This window comes from Nomascus leucogenys, chromosome 7b, assembly GCF_006542625.1.
Source record: "Nomascus leucogenys isolate Asia chromosome 7b, Asia_NLE_v1, whole genome shotgun sequence".
Lineage (NCBI taxonomy): Eukaryota > Metazoa > Chordata > Mammalia > Primates > Hylobatidae > Nomascus > Nomascus leucogenys.
The window spans coordinates 59,098,334-59,117,523 of record NC_044387.1 but is presented as its reverse complement, the minus strand read 5'-3'; the positions used below and the strand labels follow the sequence as shown (position 1 = coordinate 59,117,523).

The following is a 19,190-nucleotide window of genomic DNA, read 5'->3' as shown; positions in this document are numbered from 1 at the left end:
AACATGGTGAAATCCTGTCTCTACTAAAAATACAAAGATTAGCTGGGCCTGGCAGCGTGTGCCTGTAATCCCAGCTACTTGGGAGGCTGAGGCAGGAGAATCGCTTGAACTCGGGACGTGGAGGTTGCAGTGAGCTGAGATTGCGCCACTCTACTCCAGCCTGGCAACAGAGCGAGACTCTGTCTCAAAAAAGAAAGAAAAATATAAGGAAAGCCTGAGAAAGTCACAGATTAGAAGAGACTGGGAAGCCAGGCAATGTGGTACCCGAGATTGGATCCTAGAATAGAAAGAAGACATTAATTGAAAAAAATGGCAAAATCCAAGTCTGGCATTTGATTAAAAAAAACCCAAACATCTCAGCAGCAGCACCAATCCCCAATTTCCCCCTACTTTCTGGCACTCCCAAGCTACAGGAGAAAGTAAGGGAGGGAGCCCTGTTAGAGATGCCTCTGAGATTAGCACCACCCACCACAGGTGCCCCCCACGGGTCTTCTACCTTCCACCTCGTGGGCTTGTCGCAGCCCCACTTTCTCATGCTGGTGGGTCATCAGCTACAAGGAAACAGCTGGATCTGCCAGCCCAGCTCTCCACTGTGCCTGGAGGCTGGTAGAGATGACACTCTGCTTTGTCTTACCCGGAGACAAATGGGCTAAGTGGGCTCCTGCTTTCCAGTCACTCAGCTCCTGCCAGGCAGACAGAGGCATTGCAAAGGGATCCACGACAGAATCCCATATGCCTTGCAGAGAGGGAAAGCTTGGGGAATACCCCGCAGACCCACAGCTCAGATGTTCTCCAAGGTTAAGATTAGGGAAGGGGAATATTATCCCAAATTAAAACCTTCTCTCTGCCCTCATGAAGCTTGCCATCTAAGGGTGAGCAAAGACAGGCATTAATATTCATAAAGGATTTTATTCATCCCTGGTATTTCCCACAACACTTGGCACAGCCCTACACCCAGCAGGTACTTGGAATTTGCTATCTCAATTGATCTGAATTTTGTCACAGAGGCAGCCTCCTTCCTCTATGTGTCCATCCTAACCCCTCCTCCAAATGGTTTTATATATATATATATTTTTTTTTTTTTTGAGACAGGTCTTGCTCTGTTGCCTGGGCTGGAGTGCAGTAGCACAATCATGGTCACTGGCCCCCCTCTCAACCTCCTGGACTCAAGCACTCCTCCCTCTTCAGTCTCTCAAATAACTGAGACCACAGGCATGCACCACGACACCCAGCTAATTTATTTTTATTTTTATTTTTTGTAAAGACGAAGTCTCACTGTGTTGCCCAGGCTGATTTCAAACTCCTGGACTAATAGGAATCTTCCTGCCTCCACCTTTCAAAGTGCTGGGATTACATGTGTGGGCTGCTGCGCCTGGCGTTACTTATATTTTTACATCTTACATCATTCCAAAAAAGGTGAGGCTACTAATAAACAGACACACAATAAGATAAAAAAAAATACAGCTGGGTGCGGTGGCTCACGCCTGTAATCCCAGCACTTTGGGAGGCCAAGGAGGGTGGATCACCTGAGGTCAGGAGTTCGAGACCAGCATGGCCAACATGGCAAAACCCCGTCTCTACTAAAACTACAAAATTAGGCCAAGCACAATGGCTCACTTCTGTAATCCCAGCACTTTCAGCACTTTGGGAGGCCAAGGCGGGCGGATCACTTGAGGTCAGGAGTTGGAGACCAGCCTGGCCAGCATGGTCTCTACTAAAAATACATCTCTACTAAAAACACAAAAAAATTACCTGGCTGTGGTGGCACATGCCTGTGGTCCTAGCTACCTGGGAGGCTGAGGCAGAAGAATCACTTGAACCCAGGAAGCAGAGGTTACAGTGGGCTGAGATCATACCACTGCATTTGAGCCTGGGCAACAGAGCAAGACTCCATCTCAAAAAAAAGTGAGATCCCAGTACTTTGGCCTCCCAAAGTGCTGGGATTATAGGCGTGAGCCACCACGCACGACTGAGAAATGGATATTATTTCTAATCCTTGGAACAACCCTACAAAGAAATTTTTTATTTCCTTTTACAAATGAAGAAACACACACAGTAAATATATATATATATATATATATATATATATATATATATATATATATATATATATTTTAATGAAGAAACAGGTTCAGAAGGTTAATTCATGTACCTAACACAGCTCCCTGACATTGCACAGAGGTCGATTTGAAAGCAGCCATCTGGGCCAGGTGTGGTGGTGGCTCCTGCCTGTAATCCCAGCACTTTGGGAGGCTGAGGCAGGTGGATCACCTGAGGTTAGGAGTTCGAGAGCAGCCTAACATGGTGAAACCCCATTTCTAGTAAAAATACAAAAAATTAGCTGGGCCTGGTGGTGCGTGCCTGTAATCCCAACTACTTGGGAGGCTGGGGCAGGACAATCACTTGAACCCGGGAGGCTGAGGTTGCAGTGAACAGAGATTGCGCCATTGCACTCCAGCCTGGGCAACAAGGGTGAAATTCCGTCTCAAAGAAAAAAAAAAAAAAAGAAAGCATCCATCTGACTCCATTGGCCTCCCTCCTCCATTCTATGCTGCACATCAAAATATACAAAGCAAGTTTTATGTTGTGTATTTTACCACAGTAAATAATAAACATAAAGTACAATTTAATTTTGTATATGTATAGAGAGCTCTTACTACTTCTGATATAATTTTTTTTTGTTTTTTTTCAGATGGAGTCTCACTCTGTTGCCCAGGCTGGAGTGCAGTGGCATGATCTCGGCTCACTGCAACCTCTGCTTCCTAGGTTCAAGCAATTCTCCTCCCTCACCCTCCCGAGTAACTGGGACTACAGGTGCATGCCACCATCCCAGTCTAATTTTTGTATTTTTATTAGAGACGGGGTTTCACCATATTGACCAGGCTGGTCTCAAACCCCTGACCTCAAGTGATCCGTCTGCCTTGGCCTCCTAATATATATATATATATTTTTTTGAGACAGAGTCTCACACTGTTGCCCGGGCTGGAGTGCAGTGGCGCAATCTCTGCTCACTGCAAGCTCCGCCTCCCGGGTTCACGCCATTCTCCCGCCTCAGCCTCCCGAGTAGCTGGGACCACAGGCACCCGCCACCATGCCCGGCTAATTTTTTTTTTTGTATTTTTAGTAGAGACGGGGTTTCACCGTGTTAGCCAGGATGGTCTCGATCTCCTGACCTTGTGATCCGCCCGCCTCGGCTTCCCAAAGTGCTGGGATTACAGGCGTGAGCCACTGCGCCCAGCCATATAATTTTTTTAATGCATATATTTTTAAAAAATTAGAGACAGGGTTTTACGATATTGTCCAGGCTGGTCTCATTCTCCTGGGCTCAAGTGATCTTCCCACCTCACTTTCCGCCTTTTCAACAAAACACCTGGTGGGTAATATAATCGTTATTTGTGTGCCTCTCCTGAGTCTAAAACTCTCCATAACAGTCTCCTATAAGAATGTAAAAGGTGGCCGGGCACAATGGCTCACGCCTGTAATCCTAGCACTTTCGGAGGCCAAGGTGGGCCTATCACCTGAGGTCAGGAGTTCAAGACCAGCCTGGCCAACATGGTGAAACCCCTTCTCTACTAATAATATAAAAGTTAGCCGGGCGTGGTGGTGCACACCTGTAATCCTAGCTACCGGGGAGGCTGAGGCAGGAGAAATGCTTGAACCTTCGAGGTGGAGGTGGCAGTGAGCTGACATTGCACCACTGCACTCCAGCCTAGGCAACTAGAGTGAAACTCTGTCTCAAAACAAAAACAAAAAACCACAAAGTAAAAGGTTAATGGCCAGGCACAGTGGCTCATGCCTGTAACCCCAGTGCTTTGGGAGGCCAAGGCAGGAGAATCACTCGACACCAGGAGTTGACCAGCCTGGGCAACATAGCAAGACCCTACCTCTAAAAAAATAAAAAATTAGCTGGGTATGGTGGTTCATACCTATACTTCCAGCTACTTGGGAGGCTGAGGCTGGACTCCAGCCTGGACAACAGAGTAAGATACTACCTCTAAAAAAAAGAAAGTAAAAGGTGAAAAGGATCAACCAATGTTTGTTTTAAACCAAAAACACAGTGCGCTACCCACACTCAGATTTTAGAGATGCTTAGATTAGGACTCAAAGGTCCTTACAGGGATTTGCCTATGGTTACACAGCTGACTGGGAAGAGGCAGGTGGGGATATCTGAAGACCTACACAGAAAGGCATGGTACCTCTGACCTGTTCCAATGTTAACTAAACCCTTACCCTCCCAGTGCAGTGGGCAGAATGATAAAACAGCTCGGTCACTCAGTAGCTGTATGCCCACTAACCAGCTAACAACTTTTTCTTTTCTCATTTTAAAAAATTCTATTTTGGCTGGGAGCGGTGGCTCATGCTTGTAATCCCAGCACTTTGGGAGGCCGAGGCGGGTGGATCACGAGGTCAGGAGATCAAGACTACGGTAAAACCCCGTCTCTACTAAAAATACAAAAAAAAAAAATTAGCCAGGAGTGGTGGCGGGTGCCTGTAGTCCCAGCTGCTCGGAGAGGCTGAGGCGGGAGAATGGCGTGAACCTGGGAGGCGGAGCTTGCAGTGAGCTGAGATTGCGCCACTGCACTCCAGCCTGGGCGACAGAGCGAGACTCCGTCTCAAAAAAAAAAAAAAAAAATTCTATTTTATTATATATATATTTTTGAGACAGACTCTGGCTCGCCAGGCTGGAGTGCAGTGGTGCAATTTTGGCTCACTGCAACCTCTGCCTCCTGGGTTCAAGCGATTCTCCTGCCTCAGCCTCCTGAGTAGCTGGGATTACCGGCATGTGCCACCATGCCCGACTACTTTTTGTAATTTTAGTAGAGATGGGGTTTCGCCATGTTGGCCCAGCTGGTCTCAAACTCCTGACCTCAAGTGATCTGCCTGTCTTGGCCTCCCAAAGTGCTAGGATTACAGGCGTGAGCCACTGTGCCTGGCCTCGTCCACATCTTTTATTTTTATTTATTTATTTATTTTTTGAGACAGAGTTTTGCTCTTGTTGCCCAGGCTAGAGTGCAATAGCACGATCTCGGCTCACTGCAACCTCCACCTCCCAAGTTTAAGCAATTCTCCTGCCTCAGCCTCCCGAGTAGCTGGGATTACAGGCATGCATCACCACACCCGGCTAATTTTTTGTATTTTTAGTAGAGATGGGGTTTCTCCATGTTGAGGCTGGTCTCGAACTCCTGACCTCAGGTGATCCACCCGCCTCGGCCTCCCAAAGTGCTGGGATTACAGGTGTGAGCCACCGCGCCTGGCTCGTCCAAATCTTTTAACTGACAAATAATTTAAGTGAAATCCAGAAGCTAGGTGAGCTACACCTTCGGCCTATGAAGTAGCACATGCCTATTAATAAATATTGCTGTGTTTTTTCACCACTTCCTGCCACACTGTTATAAATTTATCTGGTTGTATTGGGAGGGGAAAAAAAATAAGTGTTCAGCCCTCAACTAAGCATATTTCATGTTGCTCATAAAACCTAAAAGTGAAGATGCTGCAAAGTGGCAGAGAATCAGTGGCAACTATGTGAAACAGACAGTGATGAGAAACACTTGAGTCATCACTGGTACAATCGTATGTTCTTCTACATTAATCTCTTCCATCCCTCCCTTCACCGCCACAAACAACATGGAAGGGAATGTACAATTCTGAGACCAAATTCAAGTTCAACTGCCCCTCAAACTTAGTTGCAGCCCAATTCCATGTGTTCAGAGCCTAACAGAAGGCCAGCTCATGGCGTTTGCCAGTGGGACAGGCATGCGAAGCCCTGGAGTTGGACTAACCTGAGGGTAGAAGGCGGACGATGCTGTGCGTGGGCTGCGGACAAACTCCATAAAGAAGGCCCCGTCCTGAAGTCAGAGGAGGAGGAAGCAGCAGCAGCAGTTGCAAGGAAGCGAAGAAACGGAATGTGTACCAGTGGTTAACCATCAGGGGAAGGAGACAGGTATGAAAAACAAAAAATAAAAATAAAAACAAGGAGGGAAGGAGAGAAACAAGGACATATGAAGAGGATGGGGAAAATTAAAAAAAAGAGAGAGAGAGAGAGAGAGAGCTCCACCCAGAAAGACGATATCCAAATGCAAAGCATTAGCAGAAACTCACACCTTCCTGGGCAGAATATCCCATCTCTGTGGGAGAAAGCACCCAGGTTGGAAGGTGTGTCCAAGCTCTCTCAGGTCTCATCAGAGTGTGGCTTGGATGCTCTCACCCTCCCACATAGCTCTGAAATTCCTTCAGACCTATGCCAAGGAAGATGAAAAGGCCACAGAGCAGCTTGGTGGGGCTGCAGGGTAAGGGCTTTGGTGGCAACATCCTGGCCTCCCACCTGGCTGGGTGACCAGTCGCCCTCTTGGAGAGATACATTGAGCCAGGAGGTTTTTTCTGCCTGTTACTAAACATGGCAGCCAGATGGGAGGAGAGGATTCAAGGCAGGATAAGTTCTTGCTTAGTTTTTTCAGCAAACAGGGGATACAGAAGCAGCCATACCTTCTCCTCCACTGGTTGTGTGACAAAATCATCAGCAAGCTAAGACATATATAATGTCAGATACACAAGCACTCACATTGTGAGGGGCTTTCTAAAGCTGTCATTCCCTCCCTACCCTACCCTTGTGGAATTCAAGCAGCCATGTCTGTGAAACAAAAATGACACAGAGGACTTTTTCAATGACCCCTCCTTCTATCATTCTTAAGTAGTACCCGCTTTCCTTTTGGAATCTTTTTACTTTTTATGTCTAGTTATCATAGAAATTCAGGAATGGCACTTGACACATCTCAAGTTGTCTGCTTTTCTGGAACTTTTCCTCAATTCCAAAGGTAGAATAACTGAAATATTTGGGTGCCCATTTTATTGATACTGCTGCCACTTCCCGTAAGTGACTGCAAATTCAAATACGAAACCTTGGAAACTTGTGGCTACGGAGATGCTGATGCAGATATCCCCAACACATTCTAACATGAAGTGTTCCTTGGGGAAACAGTTGGGCATTTCTGAGCATGTCAGCAGGGCTCTTTGCTTTGGCCATCTCATAGCATTTTGTTTCCCCTTGACTATTCAGGAGTTTACTTCCAGACCTACTGATGGCTCATGCATGTGGATTTTAGTGTTCACCTGGACAATCAGAAGAGGGTTCTAAACAGCAATCTAATATATTTGCGACTATAATTTCTCTGCTTTTCAATCATGTCCTCAGCATTGTTTCTGACCCTCAAATATGGCAATGAGTAGAGGCAAAACCTGGTGGGCAGCACACAGGATAATTTGTATCTCATTGTTCCACCGTGTCCCTTGTAACTGCCAGAACATATAGAAGCAGAGGTGCTGATGGTGTTGAGGTTTATGTACATGTGAAGGAGTTCAGGTGAAAAGACTCATGGTCAGCAGATCATTCCTTACACAAAGACTATCCTTGGTACCTTAAGCCACTCCCTAGAGCAGGGGTTGGTAAACTACAGCTTGCAGGCCAAATCTGGCCAGCCCTCTGATTTTTTTACAGCCAGTGAGCTAAGAATGGTTTTTACGGCTGGGCATGGTGGCTCACACCTGTAATCGCAGCACTTTGGGAGGCTGAGGCGGGTGGATCACTTGAGGTCAGGAGTTCGGGACCAACCTGGCCAACATGGTGAAACCCTGTCTCTACTAAAAATAAAAAAAATTAGCTGGCCATGGTGGTGCACGCCTGTAATCCCAGCTACTGGGGAGGCTGAGGCAGGAGAATTGCTTGAACCCGGGAGGCTAAGGTTGCAGTTGCAGTGAGCCAAGATTGTACCACTGCACTTCAGCCTGGGTGACAGAGCAAGACTGTCTGGAAAAAAAAAAAAAAAAAAAAAAGCCAGGTGCAGTGGCTCACACCTGTAATCCCAACACTTTGGGAGACTGAGGCAGGCGGATCACGAGGTCAGGAGATTGAGACCACCCTGGCTAACAGAGTGAAACCTTGTTTCTACTAAAAAATACAAAAAATTAGCCGGGCGTGGTGACGGGTGCCTGTAGTCCCAGCTACTTGGGAGGCTGAGGCAGGAGGATGGCGTGAACCTGGGAGGCAGAGCTTGCAGTGAGCCGAGATTGTGCCACTGCACTCCAGCCTGGGCGACAGAGCGAGACTCCGTCTCAAAAAAAAAAAAAAAAAAAAAATATATATATATATATATATATAATAAATATATATATATATATATAATATATATATTTAAAAAAACAAACAAAGGAATGGTTTTTACAACTTTAAATGGTTATGGAAATACTATACTTACACAATAGCTTTGTTTTGCCTCTTGGCCACAAAGTCTAAAATATGTATTTAGGTTTGCCAACGTTTGGTTTACAAGTTGCCCACGGCCTTGGCTGATACTTTTTCTCAGATTTTAATCCCTTTACCCATGTAGTGTAATTATAGTATTTATGCTAAGGAATTAATCAGTGGTGTGGTCAAATGATTATTGCAAGCATATTCACTGCAACATTATAACTGTGGTATACTGTAGAATAATTTTTAAAGTTTATAGAAAAATACCAAAAATCATTTAAAAATCACCATCGACAATTTTAACCAAAAGAAGTTATAAATTAAGGCATATTCATATGATAAAATGATATATAGCTATTTTTTTCTTTGGGGTTGCTTAGGGGAAAAAAAGAAAGAAAAAAGTATATAATTATTTTTAAAAATCATGCTTTTGTAAAACATTTAATGACATGGGAAATTTTCATGATACGGAGGTAAAATAAACACAGATATATCATTTGACCACAATTTTGAAAAATAACATATATGTATTGAATCTCTTTCATCTCCCAGTGATAGGGACAAGAGAGTGGTAAGTACAGTCAACTTGTCCTATCACAACAGAATGATCTCAGAGTCTGAATTTCCCAGAAGGAGCTGACAGAGCCAACTCTATTGGTCTTAAAGGACCCATGGAGTTTTTGGCCCCTTTACTGTACTTGCTCCTGATAGAGGCCTAAAGTCTCAGGTTTTCTGTATTTTCCCCCCATCCCAGGATGCTCCCATTTGACTGTATTTCTCAGCAGTCTGAGAAAACTGATGGGAATTTCATTATCAAAGAAGAGCGAGCTCTGGTGGAAGCTACTTCAGTAGCTTTCTATTCCTCTCTGGGAAAGCTAAAGATGAGGGAGAAGGAAAACCAGACGGCCAAATACAAAGCTCAGGCCAGATCTTGGGCATTGAACCAAAGAGGTTTAGCTTAACTGTTGTATTTTATTTTTTTGAGGCAGGGTCTCACTGCGTCACCCAGGCTGGAGTGCAGTGGTATGATCATGGCTCACTTCAACCTCAACCTCCTGGGCTCTAGGGATCCCCTCACCTCAGCCTTCTGAGTAGCTGAGACTACAGGTACATGCCACCACATCTAGCTAATTTTATTTTTAATTTTTTAAAGAAATGGGGTCTCCTTATGTTGTGTATGCTGGTCTCAAACTCCTGGGCTCAAGTGATCCTCCAGCCTTGGCCTCCTAAAGTGCTGGGATTACAAGCATGACTGACTGTTTTATATCCGGATTTAACTAGAACAAGTTAAACTTACAACTGTGAACAAGAAAGTTTCTATATAAAAATAGTAACAGTAATAGAACCTTTAAAGGGTTCAGGATAGAATTCATCCAAAGCCTTAGCACATGCAATCCTGGATCTGAAGGGCGATCTGTTTTACCCTCCACACTGAGTCTCTGAGAGCACAGGACAGCTCCCTGCTACAGCGGCTTCCTTTACCTTTCGTGGGCTGTCCATGTAGGTGGGAGTCATGGCAACGCTGCTGCTCTCGGCTGACTGGGCGGAGCTCTTCCCACCATGCACAGCTGCCTGCTGTTCTCCCAGGCACCTGAAAGGAGGAAAAGCACATGACAGCAGCTTGCTCAGAGCTCCCTGGTGAAGGATCCATGTCGGCCAAGATGCAGACAGCTCTGTTGCTATCATCTTTGAAACACACACTTCTGCCTTGTTTCCCTTTCCAGACCTTCATGATACCCTTAATTTCATTCATTGTGCTGAACAATCACCAGTCCTCCACAGTAAATCAGAAAATAGCCCAATTTTAAAAGCATTCTGGCAGCACTTGGTGCTTATATATGACCTTAAAAAGGGGACTGACATGGTTTGAGTGACTGTCTGTGAACACCATTTTTAAAATTCTTGTAAAAATACTTTTTTCTCAATTTTTATTTAATATACCAGCAAAAGCACATTCTGAATGTTAAGACTGCGTGGTGGCTCATGCCTCTAAACCCCGCACTTTGGGAAGCCAAGGTGGGAGGACCACCTGAGGTCAGGAGTTTGAGACCAGCCTGGCCAACATGGTGAAACCCCATCTCTACTAAAAATACAAAAAATTAGCCAGGCATGGCAGTGCACGCTTACAGTCGCAGCTACTCGGGAGGCTGAGGCACGAGAATCACTTGAACCCAGGAGGCAGAGGTTGCAGTGAGCTGAGATCGTGCCACTGCACTCCAGCCCGTGCGACAAAAAAAAAAAAAAAAAAAAAAAAAACTGCATTAACATGCAGCATAAACAGGAGAAGATGTGTTAATTCTCTACATATTTTGAAGGGATTTATATGTTAATCTTTCAAATGTACATAGCTACGTCACCCTCCAAACCAAACTAACAAACATTATCTCATAACGCAAGACAAATACAGTTTCCTTACATGTCATCCCATCTCGGTTCTGATGTACATGAATGAATATTTTCATGTTTATTTTCCTAATTTTTTTCTGTTCTAAAATTAACCACACTTTACTTTAGATTAAATTACGTTGTTTTAATATATCACTGTTTTATCGTTAGGTTTCAGAAGGCTCACATTAAAGTCTTAAGTCCTTCATTATTACTATAATATATATTACTTCTTGTGATGGGCAGTGTGAGGCAGGGCCCAGCCCCCTCCACCATGGCCTTGTTGTTGTCCCAGCACTGGGAGGGCTGTCTAGGAGGCTCTGTCTCAGTTGTCAGCCCCTTCAGGGACAGCCCCAGCTGCATGGGCTGCCATAGGCAATGAATGGTGTGTGTGTGTGTGTGTGTGTTTGTGTGCATTCACACGTGTGTTTGTTGGCCCAACTCATCACATCTCTGAAGGCTGTTCTAGGCTGATCCAGTGGGATCTCCTGAGGCTGTCACTGGGTCTGGGCTGTAGTCCAGCTTCTCTCGGCACCCACTCCGGTTTCTTCACCATCCCTCCCACAGGTGTTGTGCCCAAGGGCTCTCTTTAATAAGCATCCTATATGCTACACCCCATCTCAGTCCGATTCCCTGAGAACCCAATTTGCAACACTTTTCTTATCTTAAATTCTGACACTTTTGTTACTCAATGCGAAGTAATCACATACCAGGGATGCTAAAATCTGTTTCCATAGTAACCTGCTGCACTCTCCCTTAAAATTTTTTTACATTCTGAAAAAATACAAACATATACAAAAGTAAAGAGGACAATATAATGAACCCCTACATATCCCTTACCAAAATTATATCATTAGAGCCATTCTGGTTTCATCCATACACCCTGCCTACCCATATGAAATATTTTGAAGCAAAACTCACGCATTGTTTCATCCTTAAACATTTCAGTATCTCTCTTTTTTTTTTTTTTTTTTGAGGTGGAGTCTCGCTCTGTCACCCAGGCTGGAGTGCAGTGGTGCAATCTTGGCTTACTGCAAGCTCCGCCTCCCGGGTTCAAGCCATTCTCCTGCCTCAGCCTCTCCGAGTAGCTGGGACAACAGGCGCCCACCACCACGCCCGGCTAATTTTTTGTATTTTTAGTAGAGATGGGGTTTCACTGTGGTCTCGATCTCCTGACCTCGTGATCTGCCCGCCTCGGCCTCCCAAAGTGCTGGGATTACAAGCGTGAGCCACCGCGCCCGGCAACCAAACATTTCGGTATCTCTAAAAGATAACAATTTTTCGAATGTCAAATATTTCCTCAATTGTCTCAAAAAAATTTTTTTAGCCAGGCGCGGTGGCTCACACCTGTAATCCCAGCACTTTGGGAGGCCAAGGTGGGTGGATCACGAGGTCAGAAGATTAAGACCATCCTGGCCAACATGGTGAAACTCTGTCTCTACTAAAAATACAAAAATTAGCCAGGCGTGGTGGTGCACGTCTGTAGTCCCAGCTACTCAGGAGGCTGAGGCAGGAAGAATCGCTTGAACCTGGGAGACAGAGGATGCAGTGAGCTGAGATTGTGCCACAGCACTGCAGCCTGGGCGACAGAGGGAGACTCAGTCTTAAAAAAAAAAAAAAAAAAACCCAACAACAAGACTCAATTAAGTCCCTACATTGTCATACGTTATATCTCTTAAGTCCTTTTTAAGGTATAAGCTCCTCTTCACCTCTCCTTATCCTTGAAATTTATTTGTTAAAGAAAGTAGCTCTTTAGCCCTGTAACCTTACACAGTCTGGATGTGCTGATTACATCCCTTTATTATATAACATGTTCTTCTGTGCCCTGTACTTCCTGAGAAGCGAAAGTTACATCAAGGGATTTGGGCAGATTTTGGTCAAATTTTGGGCCACTATTCTTCCTAAGTGGTACTATGCACTTCTGCCTGGAGGCCCAGAATGGCTGCCTCTCTCTTATGATGTGAGCTGCCACTGATAATCTTTGCTAGATCCATTCATTCATCAGAGACTACACACAGTGACAGTCCATCATTCCTTCTGTATTTATTAGCTGGGATATTTTAAAAAGAGAAACTTCCCTACACCAATTACTTGGATGCTCTAAGGTGTAATTCACAGGACAAAAGACTAGGTGCTAGATTATTTTCCTTGTCCACCGACACCACAGTCTCTCTTTCTATCACAACGCAGTGTGTTTTCCCCTAAGCCTCATCCACAAATGCATGCTGTGAGATTCTTGCATCCCCAGTGACCACTCGGATTTGTCATCTGATGCACACGACAATCCACATGTACTGAGTCACCTGCTATATGCTGATGCGCTGACTAGGAGTCAGGGATTCTGAGAAGAAGACTGACCCTGTCCTTGCCCTTAGAAGCTCCTCTTCTAATGGCTCAGGAAGAGGGGACTACCACAAAACGACCAGGTACAATGCATATGCGTATACATGAGAACATACATGAGGGCATGCTCAGGTATGTTCAGCCAGGAGGGGGTCACTAGCCATACCTCCGTGGAGGTAGTGACATATATGCACTAGGTGGGCCTTGAAGGGTGGGCAGGAGGAAGACACAGCCTACACAGAAGCAGGAAGGGTAAAAGCACGCAGACACCCTTCACATGCTTCTGCAGGCAGATGGCACACTGTGGCTCATTGCTGGCATGCTTTCCCCAGAAAAGCCTGAGTAACATGCACATACTAGAGCCACCTTGGACAGAACATGAATGTCCATCTGCTTTGGTGGGGTCTCTCTCTCTCTGCCTTGACTTGGCTGTCACTGGGGTCAATGGGTCATCCTCATCTAATAGGAAGAGAAAAGCCCACTGGCCAGCACCTGCTGGCCAGCACCTGCTGCCCAGACTGGTCCCACTGCTATTAATCAGCACAAAGCTAAGATTCCAGGGTTTCTGTCTTTCACAAGAGCCTGACTAAATGTATATGCCTACAGATAAAGATGGGAAGAAAACTGGAAGAAATACACACGGTTAAGGTAAGATGGTGGGACTACACGTGAAATTTTGTAAGCGCTTTCATGCTGCTGTATGTTGTTTCGCATAATAAACAAAACGGAATCTGGGGCAGTGAAAGAAAAAGAAAAACACATAAATAAAAAATTCTGTGCAAGCAAATGTTATACAAATGTTATATAAATGTCTGGCTCCCTCTACTCTACCTCTGTTGAGAAAATGTAGCACGTCTCCCGGGAGCAGTCATCCATGGCAAGGGGGAAGTCTTGGGTGTCTTTGTCCCGCCTCCTGCCTTGGGGTTGGCTGAGAATCTCACCCTTCATACTGGGGGTACCACTACCCCCAAGATATGCTTCTTCAGTGTGAGCAGAAACAGGCTCTTTGGTGCATACTAAACAATGACTCACTGACAGAATAAGATCCCTTCACCTCACCCTCAGCTTGACACCCCTTCCAGCAACATATGTTCCTTGTTCTCTTTTCCAGTGGGAAAAGTCTGTGATTAGTTACAGGAAGAAATTGCTACACAGAGTCCTGGCATCTTCCTTTGGTCTGATAAAGACATTTTCAAAAGAAGACCAAGCACCCTCAGTAACAAACCCAACCTATCCCAGTTTTCCTTCTCTCATCTGTCCCCTCACCATAGGCACCCTGCCGTGTTCTTCATCCCTTCCTTTCCATCTCATCATCACCCTCCATCCAGCTTCAGCTGCCTCTTGCCTGGACTAGCGGGAGCCTCCTGATGGGACTCTGCCTCCTGGCCCCCACCCACCAAGCCTTCCCACACAGGGAGCTCATCTCCGAAAAAACCACTTCTGATAAAAACCCCAACTGGCTATTTCATGATATTAAGGAATTGTTATAATTTTAAAGGTAAATTATAATACCATGGTTTTGTTTTTTTTTTTAAAAAGAGTACTTGTCTTTCCAAGGTACATACTGAAATATTACAGATGAAGGGAAATGACATCAGGAATTTGATTTAAAAAAATAAAAGAAGCCGGGCACGGTGGCTCACGCCTGTAATCCCAATACTTTGGGAGGCCGAGGCAGGTGGATCACCTGAGGTCGAGAGTTCAAGACCAGCCTGACCACCATGGAGAAAACCCATCTCTACTAAAAATACAAAATTAGCTGGGGTGGTGGCACATGCCTGTAATCCCAGCTACTTGGGAGGCTGAGGCACGAGAATTGCTTGAACCCAGAAGATGGAGGCTGCGGTGAGCCAAGACCGTGCCATTGCACTCCAGCCTAGGCAACAAGAGCGAAACTCCATCTCAAAAAAAAATAATAAATAAATAAATCAATAAAAGGAAAACATAAGTTGGATAGAAATGAAATAAGGTCAGCCATGAGATGATTCTCATTGAAGCCGGGTGATGATGGGTAAGCAGGAATTTATTATACCAGTCTATTATTCGTATCCCTTTGAAATTTTCTAATAAAATTTTTATTTTCATTTTGTATTGAGACAGGGTCTTGCTGTCGCCCAGACTGGAGTGCAGTGGCGCAATTGGGGCTAATTGCAGCCTAGCCTCAACCTCCCAGGATCAAGCAATCCTCCCACCTCGGCATTCACCACCACACTAGGCTAATTTTTTGTACAGACGGGGTCTCACTATGTTACCTACCCTGATCTTGAACTCCTGGGCTCAAGTAACCCTGGCCTCTCAGTCTCCCAGTGTGCTGGGATTACAGGCGTGAGCCACCATGCCTGGCCTGTAATAGAATTTTTAAAACTTTCAAAGGATTCCTCTTGCCATGAGAATGTGTAAGGACAGCCTAGCATCCAAATTCCCACACTGTTTTTCCAATTCCATGTCCCCACCATACCTCATGCTTGCTTGTTCAATGTTACTTCTTGAAAGCCTAATGTGTGCAGGTTCCTGTGGGCATGACAGACCCTCATACCAGACAGTCAAGGTCTATCCTCCCCTAACATGCTCACCTCACATCTCTACAGGGGGACCCTCAGCATCCCCCACCCCATCATTCAATAAATATCCATTACACACCTACTATGTGCCAGGCACGGCACACAGCCTCTGGCCTCAGAGCACACAGTCAAGTCAGGGAGAAGTCAACTGACAACTGGCTCCCAGCAGAATACTGGTAAGTGCTCTGATGGACGTAGGCCCAGGATGCTGGCAAGCACAGGGAGGAACCTGATCTAGCTGTGAGGTGGAGAGGGGCAGGGAAGGTGGTACAAGGCAATGTTTTCTCTTCCTCAAGTCTCGCCCACCCCCATGTAAACGCTTTGCTTCCTACCACATCAGCTTGAATCCCACCTCCCATGACCCCACACTCTCCCTGCCCTCCCAACCAAGTGTGGTCCCAACAGTGTCTTATCAACTGTTAACACTTACTGTTTATAAAGGGGCCACATACCGAAAGGCCTAGAGAAGCCAGCCAGGTAGCATGACTGAGTATGTAAGACAAGTTTAAGACCAGAGTGTGAACCCAAGGCATATGCTCCTTCTGAAGTGCCAGCTCACTGTGGCTGGGTGCAGATGTGGACCCTGTGTAAGTAAAACTGGATTTTTTTTTTTTTTTGAGATGGAGTCTCGCTCTGTCACCAGGCTGGAGTGTAGTGGCGTGATCTCGGCACACTGCAACCTCCGCCTCCCAGGTTCAAGCAATTCTCCTGCCTCAGCCTCCCGAGTAGCTGGGACTACAGGTGCGTGCCACCACGCCAGCTAATTTTTGTATTTTTAGTAGAAATGAGGTTTCACCATGTTGGCCAGGATGGTCTAATCTCTTGACCTTGTGATCCGCCTGCCTTGGCCTCCTTAAGTGCTGGGATTACAGGCATGAGCCACTGCGCCCAGCCTCAAGCAAAACTGGATTTTATATATTAACTATACTTTTTTTTTGAGATAGGGTCTCACTATGTTGCCCAGGCTGGTCTCGAACTCCTGAGCTCAAGCGATCTGCCCAACTTGGCCTCTCAAAGTGCTAGGATTACAAGCATGGGCCACTGCACCTGGCCAACTTTGCATTACTATAGTCCTCATTTATTTCAGGGGAATATGTTCCAAGATCCCCAGTGGATGTCTGAAACCTAGGGTAGTACCAAGCCCTGTATGTAGTATGTTTTTTTCCTATAAATACATACTTATGCTAAAGTTTCATTTATAAATTAGGCACGGTAACAGATTATCAACAATAACTAGTAATAAATAGAACAATTATACCATATACTGTAAGAAAAGTTACATGAATGTGGACTCTCTCTTTTTCTTTCTCAAAATATCTTATTGCACTGTACTCGTCTATTTTTGGACCACAGTTGACCTTGGGTAACTGAAATTGCGGATTGAGAGTACTACAGTATATTATCTACAATATGTTGCTTTACATATTACATAATATCATGTATCATGTCATATATATAATGTATATTTTTAATATAAAAATTCATATACAATCTATACAATACAGATTTTTATATGGAATCTTCAAATTTAAAACTTGGCTCAAATTTTGTTGTTGTTGTTGAGACAGAGTCTCACTCTATCGCCCAGGCTGGAGTTTAGCAGCACAATCTCGGCTCACTGCAACCTCCGCTTCCTGAATTCAAGCTATTCTCATGCCTCAGCCTCCAAAGTAGCTGTGATTAATGCACTGCCATGCCCAGTGATATGGTTTGGCTGTGTCCCCACCCAAATCTCATCTCAAATTGTAGTTCCCATAATCTCCATGTGTCTTGGGAGGGACCCTGTGGGAGGTAACTGAATAATGGCGGCGGTTTCCTCCAAGCTATTCTTGTGATAGTGAGTGAGTTCTCATGAGATCTGACGGTTTTATTTTATTTACTTATTTTTTTTTTTTTAGATGGAGTCTTGCTCTGTCACCCAGGCTGGAGTGCAGTGGCGCAATCTTAGCTCATTGCAACCTCCGCCTCCCAGGTTCCAGCAATTCTCCTGCCTCATCCTCTTGAGTCACTGGGATTACAGGTATCCTCCACCATGCCCGGCTAATTTTTGTATTATTAGTAGAGACGGGATTTCACTATGTTGGCTAGGCTGGTCTTGAACTCCTGGTCTCAGGTGATTCACCCACCTAGGCCTCCCAAAGTGCTGGGATTACAGGCGTGAGCCACTATGCCCGCCAAGATCTGATGATTTTACAAGGGGCTTCCCTTCCCCTCCACTCTGCACTTCTCTTTGCTGCTGCCATGTGAAGAAGCACGTGTTTGCTTCCCCTTCCACCATGATTTTAAGTTTCCTGAGGTCTCCCCAGCCATGCTGAACTGTGAGTCAATTAAACCTCTTTCCTTTATAAATTACCCAGTCTCCGGTATGTCTTTATTAGTAACATAAGAATGGAATAATACAGTAAATTTGTACTAGGGAGTGGGGCACTGCTGTAAAGATACCCAAAAATGTGGAAGCAACTTTGGAACTGGGTAACAGGCAAAGGCTGGAACAGTCTGGGGGGACTCAGAAGAAGACAGGAAAATGTAGGAAAGTTTGGAACTTCCCAGCGACTTGCAGGGCTCAAAAGACAGGAAGATGTGGGAAAGTTTGGCACTTCCTAGAGACTTGTTGAATGGCTTTGACCAAAATGCTGACAGTGATATGGACAATGAAGTCTAGGCTGAGGTGGTCTCAGATGGAGATGGGGAACTTGTTGGGAACTGGAGTAAAGGTCTCTCTTGCTATGCAAAGAGACTGGTGGCATTTTGCCCCTGCCCTAGAGATCTATGAAACTCTGAACTTGAGAAGATGATTTAGGATATCTGGTGGAAGAAATTTCTAAGTGGCAAAGTGTTCAAGACGAAGCAGAACATAAGTTTGGAAACTTGGCAGCCTGATGATGTGACAGAAAAGAAAAACCCATTTTCTGGGAGGAAATTCAAGCCTACTGCAGAAATTTGCCTAAGTAAGGAGGAGCTTAATGTTAATCACCAAGACAATGGGGAAAATGTCTCCAGGGCATGTCAGAGACCTTCATGCAGCCCCTCCCATTATAGGGCTGGAGGCCTAGAAGGAAAAATTGGTTTCCTGGGCCTGACCTAGGGCCTCCTGCTATGTGCTGCCTAGGGACTCCGTGCACTGCATCCCAGCCACTCCGGCCATGGCTAAAAGGGGCCGATGTACAGCTCAGGCTGGCTTCGGAGGGTGTAAGCCCCAAGCCTTGGCAGCTTCTATGTGGTGCTGAGCCTGCAGGTGCCCAGTCAAGAATTGAGGTTTGGGAATTTCTGCCTAGATTTCAGGGGAGGCAGAAGTTTGCTTCAGGGGCAGGGCCCTCATGGAGAACCTCTGCTAGGGCAGTGCAGAAGGAAAAAGAAGTCTCTGCTGGGGCACTGCCTAGTGGAGCTGTGAGAAGAGGGCCACCATCCACCAGATCCCAGAATGGTAGATCCACCAACGGCTTGCACCATGCACCTGGAAAAGTGGCAGACACTCAACGCCAGGCCGTAAAAGCAGCCGGAAATGGGGCGGTACCCTGCAGAGCCACAGGGCTGGAGCTACCCAAGGGCCTGGGAGCCTACCTCTTGTATCAGCATGCCCTGAATGTGAGACATTGAGTCAAAGGAGATCATTTTGGAACTTTAAAGTTTAATGGTTGCCCTATTGGATTTCAGACTTG

The 19,190-nt window shown here is 45.5% G+C and overlaps 1 protein-coding gene across 17 annotated transcripts in view; it reads right to left on the bottom strand.

The window, feature by feature from the left end:
* Positions 1-19,190, bottom strand: part of DEPDC5 (DEP domain containing 5, GATOR1 subcomplex subunit) — a 164,516-nt gene that overhangs the window by 49,148 nt on the left and 96,178 nt on the right. For 10 of the 17 annotated variants that reach the window (XR_004031019.1, XM_030816165.1, XM_030816166.1 and 7 more), the window contains 2 exons: positions 9,725-9,833; positions 5,781-5,846 (listed from right to left, as the gene is read on the bottom strand). Coding sequence is in view for 14 of the 17 variants with exons in the window: in XM_030816165.1 (XP_030672025.1) it covers positions 5,781-5,846; positions 9,725-9,833 (175 nt within the window). In the remaining 3 variants the exon portion in view is untranslated. The remainder of the gene's footprint in view (positions 1-5,780; positions 5,847-9,724; positions 9,834-19,190) is intronic. The other 7 variants (XR_004031020.1, XR_001116060.2, XM_030816161.1 and 4 more) reach the window with 1 other exon arrangement.